This window comes from Toxorhynchites rutilus, chromosome 2 (genome assembly GCF_029784135.1).
Source record: "Toxorhynchites rutilus septentrionalis strain SRP chromosome 2, ASM2978413v1, whole genome shotgun sequence".
In the NCBI taxonomy this organism is placed as follows: domain Eukaryota; kingdom Metazoa; phylum Arthropoda; class Insecta; order Diptera; family Culicidae; genus Toxorhynchites; species Toxorhynchites rutilus.
Window position 1 is genome coordinate 160087572 of NC_073745.1, and position 12226 is coordinate 160099797.

Consider the following 12226-nt stretch of genomic DNA (forward strand, 5'->3'; position numbering starts at 1 on the left):
TGCTACTGAAAGGAGTATTGCTCATATAATGAGCAAACCAAGCGAAAGACCTTCCGGACCAGGGCAAACGATGGGGGAGAAAATGTTGGAATACATTGGACATTTTGATAGGGAATTATAAGAACGGTCAAAATCGTCTAAAAAAAGGCGAAATTTTAAAAGCAATTCATATTCGAAACATGTTATGAGTACTTGACAGCCAACTGAAAAAGACGATTCGAAAACCGGCAACTACGAAGTTTCGGGAAGCAAGCTTTTGCTAGAGATACAAAGACTCAGTAGACATTTGAAGGCCGCTGAAATTGATTTTAATGATTGACGTGATTCTCGAATACACTTCACGGTGGAAACGAAATAAACGGCACGCCATTGAACTACGTTTTACGAGTTAGTGAAGTGTCGAAATAATGATGAGTTTTCAGGCAGAATCAGCACTTTTCCAATAAAACATCATTAATGAAAATTAACTTCTTCGTATCAAACTGGTATTCAATGTGAGTGGAAAACTTTGTTTTCTTCATGTGGTATAATAATCTCATACAAAAATTTCATCTGAAGATAATTTGATATTATAATGATAAGTTTAGTGGGAAACTAATCTCGTATCCAGATGTCGACACCGTACCGTTGTCATCGCGAATACGTTTCATTCTGTTTCCACCGTGAAGTGTGTTCGTACACTGAGAGGAATATTTAGTAAATATTACCAATTCGCTAGTCGTTTTCTACCGTTCTAATTATTGGTACATCTTACGAAAACATATTTGTAGGCAAACATGTCAAGCAGAACGATGGTTTGTCAGTTCAGTGTTGATCCAACATCGATTCAATAAAAGCGATTCGTCGGTTCAATATTGGCAAATTTGGGGACCCACCATTGGTTCAATGTCATTCAAAATTTGGTTGCTCATTTGTAAGGGATAATAATCAGGGATCGTAATTATCACTTATGATATTATTGATAATTAGTTTTTATTGAAATTGTTGTGTTTAATTACACATTATGATACAAATACTCATATTATTTATACATTACTAATAACAATTACTAATAACAGATTCATTATAATTCAATTCACATTCATTTTCCTGCTAGACCACAATGCTTTTCCTTACTGATTGGTCGGCAATCGAAGGCATCAGAAAACAGCACTTTGTGTCTTATTTTGCGTCCTCCCGTTACCTGATAAATAAAAATAAATACAGACATGTTAGTGACAAGTGATGAATTCATTCCAATTTAAATTTGCATGTTTACCCGAGATTTTTTCTGGATAGCATAAGTGTGACAAATGTTTAGCCCAGTATTCCAAAATTGTACTGTCTTTTAATCCAGTCGCCTGATTCATCCATTTCTTAATATTTACCTGTACAAAATAAGAGAAACATAAATATTGTAATGATACACGATATATATGTATTTATAATAGATTAATTATATGAATATGTATTCTGAGCCTTCGGAATGACACGGTATTGTCAAGGCCAGCTACAAAAGAAGAGAAAAAAGTGGTGAATTATTTTGATTCTTATCAAATCAAACTTATTGTTCTCTCTGGCGGAAATATGGAAAGTTACTCTACCGAGCAAACGAACACATTTAAATCCAATAAACACAAAGTACAAAAAGTGCAAAATGCTTCTATAAAATAATAATGCTCTGAGTAATTTTCCACGGTTGAAAGCTGAAAACAAGATAATTATATACGACGAATCACGAAAATACGAAATGTTTACCTCCGAATCGCTTTGCTTCTACAGGAAACATGGCAAAGTGCTCCATACATTTAGTCTGAAGTTGGAAAAGAAAAATACAAAATTGTTAATGATCAGTGACAAATATTTAAATATATCAAATTTTAATATAAATCACAAATGTCCAATATTGCAATAATTTTCTGGGCGGTTTCAATCCACTAGCTCGGTTATCCTTTTTTCGTTCTCATCTGAAAAAGAGAAATACAAATATGTTAATTCTAAGCGACGAATGTTTTCATTATAAAATATGTGTATTTACCTGAAATTTTCTAGGATAGGTTAAGTATTGCAAATTTCAAGTCCAATATGTGATATATCTTAATGGTGTTTACTATGCTGTTCCAATGTAGAGAATCGTTTCGTTTTTGTCTAAACCAAATCCCCATTTATTTTTTTTCAATAATTTCTCCATTGAATTTATTTCAAGTTGAATTCTTTTCTCTAAACATTTTATGTACATGACAATTAAATGATGTTTCTATACTTTTATCTAGTCCAATTTCATTTTACATTTTCATTAATATCGAAAATTCATTAAAATAGCTGCATCGCAGTATCCCTTCCTGGTATTTATTGCTCCATAGCAGCTGTTGGTAAAAAGAAATTTGAAAATGCATTTTTAACATATTGCGATAAACTCATAACATACTTCTTATTTCGTTTATCAACAAATACGTTGACGGCTTCGTGTTCGTGTTGTCGTCCGGCAACTTATAAAACACACGATTAATTATATCCCAAACAGATGAACATGCTTCTGGATATGCTATGTTGAACAACGTGTATGCCTTGAAGCAAATATCTATAGCTTTCGTCAGACTGTGAAATTTGTAGGTAATGTTCTCAAAGTTTACTATTAACGCTTGTGCTTGGTTCAAAGATCCAACAATGAAGATATAAGGAGATACTGACGATTCTTTAGCTAATTTAATGGAGACTTTCTCATTCAAGTCATTTTAATTGGTGCACATTATTAAAAAGGCATCCCTTGACTCCCGTAGACTATAAAATTTTTTTGAAACGTTTTTAGTATTTTCCACATCTTGGAGAATTTTGGAGGAAATTCTGCATGGAGATAACAAAGACTGAATCAGTCTAAACACCAGCAAGCATGTTGCACCTGTAAAGCAAGTATAAACAATAAATAAACATTTATTTATAATTAAAAATATATAAATAATTAATGCATGAGGTATAATTTTGTGTGTAGTTAATCTTAAAGTGAAAATTGTTTATATAAACATGAAAAATGCTTACTTCTTGTGAGTTTGTTATTTTTATCCACCAATTGTTTCCACATTTCGGAATCTTCGGCGGAGAAAATTTTTTCCGAGTGATCAGGTAATATTTTCTCAATCATTATGTTCAAAAATTTCTCCATGTTGTCAAGGAGTTCGTTTTTCTGCCCATGAATGAATATGAAGTCTGCCTCCAACTGTGAACAATTCAAATAGCGTTACTTTATAGAATTTTAAACTAATATTAACAAATGGTACCAAACGATATCCATCAGGAAATTTATAATGAGGCCATTCATTGAATATGTGCTCCATACAATCACGTCCGTAATTTCTGATTGTATTAATCCTCGATCCGGCACACGCTGTCCAACGTTCCATTTTTTCTTTATAATTCATATTTTCATATTCATACGAAAGTGCTCTAATATGCTCTTGTTCGTTAAGTCCGACAGGACACTGAGTAATCTTCCGTTTTTTGTTTCTGGATTCGGAACAATCTTCTTCTGTTCTGTTACTTATTTTCCAATTATTCTTCCAGTTCCTATATTTGTGATATAGTTTTCCCAGTGGAGAACAGTTCTTCTGTTGTATAAAATAGTATTCCTTGAACGGTAAATAATACAATAAAATCAAATAAATATTTTAATTATATTTTAGGTACCTGTATTTCTCCTGGAAATATTTCGCAAATCTGCTTCGCTAATGATGCACAATCTTTTACAGACAAGTCATGATTGTATTCGATACAATATTGCAAAACGCTTTCACATAAAAGCTTTCGTAAATTTTCATTCATGACTTTGTCGCAACGAAATTCATATATTAAATTTTTTCCGTATGAGTTAGATTTCAATATCCGATTCAAATCAATTTTCTTCGTTGATGGGGTAGCTTTCTCATCATTTCCATTCAATTTAAGATAGTGAGATTGTTCTTCGCTAGTGTCATACTCTGGATGATAATTTATTTTATTTGTTCTTTTGATCCATTTTGACCAATGATAATGGAAATTAATGCGATCGCTAATTAATATATTCGTACCCTGAAATAATGTTGTAGACATTTCAGGCGTCAAACTCTTCAGAATTCTGACAAAAAACTTTTGTTCTGCAAAAAAAGATAAAAACAGATATAGTATAGTTCTTTGGGCCGGGGAATGAAATACCTACCTATAAAATAATCCAACAAATTCATCATCTCCCATTCGCACAAAAGTGAACGTAATTCATCAATTTCTAGAGATTCCGATCCCTGAGTTACGAATGTTTCGATGATATTTTCATTCTCCACATCCATTATAGTTTGGCTGAGATCAGAATTCGGATTTGTCTCCATATTTTTCTACAAATATTTCAGAAGTTGGATATATTTTTCGAACATATTTTTGAATTAATCTTGATAAACGATGAACTAATGGTGTATAAATCTGTTGGTGATGAACATTTGATAAACATTTTTATTATTGAATATGCATGGAGTCAATTGCCAGAAAACTTAAAAATATTGTTTGGGTCGTATCATGCATAAATCGCCTGCAGTTTTGTGAACATTGACAGGCGGACCAGCGATACTGTCGAAATTCAGTATGACATATTCATCATTCATTTCCGTATTAGAAACATCTACGGAATATGCTGCATAGTGATTGCAGTATTCCAGTACTCTTTTTATCATGCAAATTAAATAAAACGTTTCCTATTTATCAAATACGACTATCTCAACAATTTTAAATATATATTTAGTATCCGGTGCCATAACATCTGTATGTTGGGTCACAAAATAACCTGTTTTGTATTTTTTTGAATTATAGATACATTCTTTGTAACTTTCATATTTAGCATTTATTTCATGTTCCTCGCAGAAATGAAATAGTAAATCAGAGTGCTCCAATGGAATGCTGTGGCGAAGATCGAGTTTTAGTATTGGTTCAACAGGTTGCATTAGACTATTCGCAAACATCAACTGATACTTTCTTGATATGGAAACACATATGTTGATTCTGCTTGTTATGTTGCGCGCATACATTTTAAACACTTTGTGTTTAGCCTCGAACGGAAAAGACCAGTAAAACCTTGGCGGTCCAGAGTTCTGGATGACGGTGCAATAATGTACCATAAAATGATGCTTAGGTTTTAATGTGTCATTGAAATAACGAATGTATCCTTCGTGGTGTTTCCTGATTAACGCATTCAATTCTTCTGCTTTTTCGTATGGAATTTCGAAGGAAAGTAATATTTCTATAATATCCACTAGATTCAAAAAGAATAACCATACTTCATTTCCTTCCGGTATAAGATCTCCAATCATCAGCGTAAATAAATGAATAAAAGTCATCATCTCACGTGCTGTCATTTTCAAACGAAATTTTGATAAATGAGCTTGTTTTATCTCCGATGAAATATTATCTATTTCCATATCGCCATAATTAAAAACGTGTTTGCGTGTGTTCAATGTCTTGAGCGTGAAATATCGATTGATTATGAAGTAATTTATGATATGACACATATCATAATGGCACACACCTTCGAAAATATCGTGCATTACATCCACGGAATAGTTGCTTGCAACGTGGAATGTGTCAATTTCATTGAAAATCGTGCTTTCCTTTATTCCCGTTGAATCAGCGGTACTCATACTAACATCGGCCTCGTAATTCTGCAAATTTCTAGCTAATTGCGGTATTTCGACTTGCATTGTTTGGGTTACTGGCTTCTTAGCTTTACAAAAGCGACAGAAAAAGTTATGGCTGAATGAAGACGTGAATCCAAGAATTTTGTTCAGGCCTAGATTGTCTCCAATTGGAAGCGCCAATACGAAATAAACTTTTTTTGAACCTTCTGAAGTTGAAACTGTGAGTCCGTGCTCTTCCAAATTTTTAATTTCTCGAACAACAGCCTTCAAACATTTTTCGTTTCCAAATTCTTTGTAATGTATAGATTTAATCACTGCGGCTAAATAAATTTCCTGGCGCTCCAAGACTGGAAAAGAGTGGTATAAAAAAGTAATCGGATCGGTATGTGGTCCAAGAGGATTGTTAATCCCCGTGTCGTCTATGTATAAATGGAAGGGTATGATATTTTTTCCAGCTCCAATCATTTTTTTTCTTTTCACGCCACAGTGACCCGTGAATGAAATGTGCATTGCTATCTGAAACGGCTTCAATCCGTCCTATTCCACGCAATATTTCAGGTAGATCGAATTTTTCAAAAATCTTACGAAACTGGAATGTTAACGGAAGTAACACACCGGTTATATTGTGTGCATCATATATTATTTCTCCTCGATGATGTTTTTCTTCTATTTTCTCATCGATGGTGAACTTTTCAAAGTCACATACATAATCGTTTCTCTTCAACCAGTCTAACAGTGTGTGCTCAGTTCGGCAATGCCCAAAAGGGTCGGAAATTCGATGCTTCAAAGAAGAGGCGACCATCTTCTTGCTCAATTCATCCGACAAACATTCATGAAAATGTTGTTCAAGAGAATCCAGAATTGAAGTTACCATGGGCTCTATTATATCCTTGAGCACATCGTTTTGAATTCCAACAACATTTTTCCTTGAAAAGTTGATATTATTGTGTTGTTTCAAAGTGAATGATACACCACCCTTTTCCAATGAAAATTCATCGTCCATAGATCTAAGAATATGTGAGGTGTCCGAAAATGTTTCATCATTTGTCATTGTTGCATTATTGTCCGTGGATGTAATCGAAGGTTGTATATTAGTTTCATTCTCAGTTGAATTCGTATGGTTCTTGTAGTGTCGAACAAAACTACTTAAGCTCGAGAACGTGATGCTGCAACCGTGTTGGAGGGTACATACATATGTGTCCTTTTCAGTCCTATTATGAACTAAGCGAAAATGTTTCGTCATGTAACGCAAAGTGTCGAACATTTGACCACATATGAAGCAGTTGAAACTGTGATATATATATATATATATATATATATATATATATATATATATATATATATATATATATATATATATATATATATATATATATATATATATATATATATATATATATATATATATATATACCAAGTTGTTGTTTGGGTAAGATAATAAGCTGAAAGGAAAGCGAAAAAGAGATATTTACAAAAAAAAAATTAAAACAAGAGCAGAATGCTTACCTCCGAATCGCTTCGTTTCCAAAACAAAAATGGCGATGGCAAAGTGCACACATCACAGATGCTAGGTATGATAAAAAGAACAAGATTACTAATGGTATCGAGTAAAATGTACGAATCTCTAGTAGGGATGTTCATTGCATCTGACATTGATTTTACACGTTTTTTGTAATATATACAAAACATTTGTGTATTTTACCAATGTTCTGACTACTAAAGATTTGGTAACTGCATTTACTAAACTTTGTCTCCAGTGTAGTGTATTCGAGAATCAGGCCCGATGTCATTCATGAGATTATATTTGATGTGTTACAGTTCATCATGAAGTGGGACTTCCAAGAATCGCTTCCAAATCTCACAGTGAATTTGTAATTGTATCTGTGACATCTTGTGAAGTGGGTTATCAGAATTAAAATTAATTAAAAGTTTGCGTTCAACGATGGGACAGACATGTTTAATACGTTGAGACCAATGGTACGGGTCTCATTAAGCGCATTCATTAAGCCCGCAACAAGATAGCGGAAGCGCGCTTATAGGGCTATCTGTCGATCTACGCATAGTTGTCCCATGTTCCAAAATCAGCAACTGAGAAAAACGCACGTAAGTTCATTTTCAGTCAATTCAGTTCTTCTCTTCTTCTCTCTTGATGCGTACATTTCTGGATTTTTTTTACAAATCGTATACTTTGACCAAATCTCCTCTTTTCCTGAAAGTGTACGTGGTTTATGGATGACCCTTTTCTTTCAAAAGCACTCCTAGCAGTTTATATTATTACATGAATAATGCACATAACATTCCTGTACTTGAATCGATTCATTTATTATAGATCTACATAAAATACATAGTGGGACAGTTATGCCTAGAATATCAACATGGGACAATTGAACTTGATGTTGTTTTTTCAAATACTGGGAACAAACAATAAGGTGTTTTGTGTTTTTCTGGAAGATTATGCATAAAAACATCGTTTCATGAAGAAAAGTGAAAATTGTCAAAAAGTGACATGGGACAACTATGCGTAGAACGGCAGTATAGAGCTCCCAAAGATATTTTTTTGAGTCACATTTCGACATTCACAAATAAATCAAATTTTATTTATTTAATCATTTTGTAATTGTCAGTCCCAGTGACAAACGCGTGAAGATTTTGTGCTTTTATTTGATACCCATATCGATGCGGTTCTGAGAAAATAATTAATCCGCCATTTTGTTGTGGCAGCTATTTTGAATTTGCATTCCTCATGAAAAACTGTGTTTTACTAGTCAAGTCCTTTTAAGTGATACTCATTTTGATGGGGTTTGGGAAAACCCCATATTGATGGGGTTTTAAGAAAATATGTAATCCGCCATTTTGTAGTGGCGGCCATTTTAGATTTGCATTTTTCAAAAATATCGGTATTTTACTAATCAATCCTTTTCATTTTATTGATGGGGTTTTGAGAAAATATTTAATCCATCATTTTGTTGTGGCGACCATTTTAGATTTGCATTTTTTTATAAATAACTAGGTTCTACTAGTCAATCCCTCTCATTTGATACTCATATTGATAGGGTTCTGATAAAATATGTAATCCGCCATTTTGTTGTGGCGGCCATTTTGGATTTGCATTCATCATGAATAACTGTGTTCTACTAGTCAAGCCTTTTCATTTGATACCCATATTGATGGGGTTTGGGAAAACCTATATTGATGGGGTTTTGAGAAAACATATAATCCGCGATTTTGTAGCGGCCGCCATCTTGGATTTTTTAAATCATACGTAGTTTTATAATGACTGCAGAGATAAAGATGTGTTCCAAATTTCAGATCAATCGGTCAACAGGAAGGGGTTCAAATTTCTATTAATGTGGTAAAACGCTACAGACAAACATGTAACAAACATACAAATTACAGGGCAAGCTAAATAAAACCGTTTTAAAAACGTTTTCAGTTTCACGATTGCAGCGGTTTGTTAGTGTGCGTTACATACTCTGATTTGTTTATATTTGCGATGACAAATGTGCAGTGTCGACGTCTGGTGCCGATTTTGTGTTTGTTCCACAAACAATTACTATTGTAATATAAAATCATCAGACTCAGTTTTCGTTCATTATGTTTTTGCAATTTCGGAAAAAAAACCTCTTATTTCATCATATCAAATAAATATTCGATACGTTAAAGTAAATTTTCATTCATAATTTTGATTTTGAGAGCATGTTTATTCCACCTGAATATCCATCATTATTTTCACCTCCCAATGAAAGCACACGAAGCTTAATGCCGTCTACGCTAATATACACTTCAAAATCAGAATCTGAATTGGAGTCCAATAATACAAAAGCAATAGCAACAGGTTTTCCATTTGCATAGTCTTTATTTTTAGATTTTCCAAAACAATACTCGGAACTTGACAGTTCAGTATAGTTGTATTGGTGAACCCGAGTGCGAACCCGTGAAACATCTCAGTGCGAAACTAACAGCTTTCGGGGTGAATCTAGTGCGAAACTGTTGAAACTGATAGCGAATTCGTTTTTGTTCAGTTTCAACCCCAGTGCCGCACTAACTGCTGTCAAAACGTTTTTTTATTCACTCAGTTTCGCATTCAGTGTCGCACTAGTTCGCCCCGAAAGCTGTTAGTTTCGCACTGAGATGTTTCACGGATTGGCACTCGGGTTCACCAATACAACTATACTGAACTGTCAAGTTCCGAGTATTGTTTTGGAAAATCTAAAAATAGAGACTATGAAAATGGAAAACCTGCTGCTCTTGCTTTTGTATTATTTGAATCGTAATCCAATTCGGATTCTGATTTTGAAGAGTATATTCGTATAATAGTATATTAAGCTCCGTGTGCTTTCATTGGGAGGCGAAAATTATTATGGATATTCAGGAGGAATAAACATGCTCTCAAAATCAAAATTAGGAATGAAAATTTACTTTAACGTATCGAATATTTATTTTATGTGATGAAATAAGAGGGTTTTTTCCGATATCGCAGAAACATTGAACGAAAACTGTGTCTAATGATGATTTTATATTATAATAGTAATTATTTGTGGAACAAACAGGAAATGCATCGACAAATGGTTAAGTGAGTGTCAGGACTACATGTGTTAGGTAATCAAACAATATGAAGTAAAAATTTTCATTCAAACTTTTATATTTTTACACTGCACTTGGCCCTTCTGATCTAATAGAGAATACTTTACCTCCCAAGCACTAATATCTCCACCAGACGTCGACACTGTGCATTTGTCGTCGCAAATATAAACAAATCAGACTATACAACGCACACCAACAAACCACCGCATTCGTGAAACTGAAAACGTTTTTTTATTACAGAGTCAGTGTGGCACCCCAGTTTTAAAAACGAATTCGCTATGAGTAAATAAAAAAACCTGATCTAATAGAGAATACTTTACCTCCCAAGCACTAATATCTCCACCAGACGTCGACACTGTACATTTGTCGTCGCAAATATAAACAAATCAGACTATACAACGCACACCAACAAACCACCGCATTCGTGAAACTGAAAACGTTTTTTATTACAGAGTCAGTGTGGCACCCCAGTTTTAAAAACGAATTCGCTATGAGTAAATAAAAAAACCTTCTGACAGCAGTTAGTGTGGCACTGGGGTTAAAACTAAACAAAAACGAATTCGCTATAAACTTACTCCATTTCACCACCATCTAAAATACAAGTGACAAATATACTTGTTTTTCTCCGTGACATGACAGTATCGTGGTATTCATAATAATACCGAGTTCATCGAAGTTGTCACGCAGATTAACTCTTCCGGATTCTACACACACGGTGGCAGCCGCAATAACGTTGTATACAATTCACTTCATTTTCACCGTGAAGTGATGTTCATGATCAGGCTCAATATTAAAATATTATACAGAATACAATACCTGCTTTACAAAAATGAGTGGGTTATATCTAAGATATAACCGCAAGGTTGACGTGGGACTATCGTTGGCGTAGTAATCATTTGTTTGTATTGATTAGATTATTGATTGAGTGAAACTTTTCAAATTCAATTGAATTCAACATATTTGCTTTGTAAGTAAAGAATTTGAACAAATTCCACGTAACACCAAATCATGCATTGTAATAGATTATGTTTTTCAATACGAGTAAATTTGATAACATCATTTTGCCTAATCATCAAACGGTATGCGTAGGAATTCAGTGATCAGAAGATATGAAGACATATCTTCAAATGCAGTCTTGAATAACCGAGCCAAAGCGCCGTGTTCGTACCCGCTTTTGTAATCCGTGTTAGGCACATATTTCGGAGTGAAAAAAAAATGCGGGTACAAAAATACTCCCGGCATGAATCAAAATGGATCAACAATTTCAACTTTCACTTTGTATACTATATTTTAAACTTGTAAGTTCATTCGCATCTAGTATCTGGAATGACGATTTTCCCAGGCTCTTCAATTCAGTATTACGCGTTAGGGAAACATATTTTGGTCTGCACAGAGAAAAGTGAATTTGCAAAGCGAATTTCCCCAGCTACCTTGGTTTTGAAGTCCGTGTTAGGGAAACACATTTCGTTGTGAACAAAAGTTCCCCTAACTTGCATGTATTTGCAATGCCAATCTCCTCAAGCACATTGCTTTTGAGGTCCGGTGGGAAAAATACCTCCGACTTGCATCTATTCGCAAAGCGGATTCTCCCAGGTACATTGATTTTGAAGTCTGTGTTAGGGAACAGATTTCGATGGGAGCAAAAATAACACCCCTGCTTGCATGTTTTTGCAATGCCGATTTCTCCAGGCTGCTTGGTTTTGATGTCTGTGTTAGGGAAATCGTATATCGAGCCAATTAAAACGAGGCAGTTAGGGCGTTTGTATAACGCTTGACATTTCACAGTTATTCAATTGTTTATCTCATGAAAAATAACATATTATTCATTGTGATAGATACGTAGGAATATTTCCTACCAATTGATGCAAACATCTTTCCGATCTATTAAGAGATGTTCGATGTATAAGTATTCGAAATCTTGCATTTTTCCTGCATGTTCTGTGTTTAGGTTTTCATTTCACCCCCATATACTCCGGTTAGACGTAGTCCCACGTCAAAATAGCTGGTTCATA

General features: G+C 34.1%; 1 protein-coding gene across 2 annotated transcripts; it reads right to left on the bottom strand.

Moving 5' to 3' along the window:
- Positions 1-1086: 1086 nt before the first annotated feature.
- LOC129768690 (uncharacterized) lies at positions 1087-6843 on the bottom strand. Of its 2 annotated transcripts, XM_055770481.1 has the most exons (8): positions 4169-6843; positions 3661-4106; positions 3255-3602; positions 3016-3193; positions 2408-2878; positions 2018-2345; positions 1259-1946; positions 1087-1183 (listed from the first exon to the last, which is right to left on the bottom strand). In XM_055770481.1, the coding sequence occupies exon 1, from the start codon at positions 6138-6140 to the stop codon at positions 4695-4697; it is 1446 nt and encodes a 481-aa protein (XP_055626456.1). In that variant the 5' UTR covers positions 6141-6843; the 3' UTR covers positions 1087-1183; positions 1259-1946; positions 2018-2345; positions 2408-2878; positions 3016-3193; positions 3255-3602; positions 3661-4106; positions 4169-4694. The 2 variants fall into 2 exon arrangements, with proteins under 2 accessions (XP_055626456.1, XP_055626455.1); XM_055770480.1 differs by having other exon boundaries at positions 1259-2345.
- Between the last annotated feature and the right edge of the window lie 5383 nt (positions 6844-12226).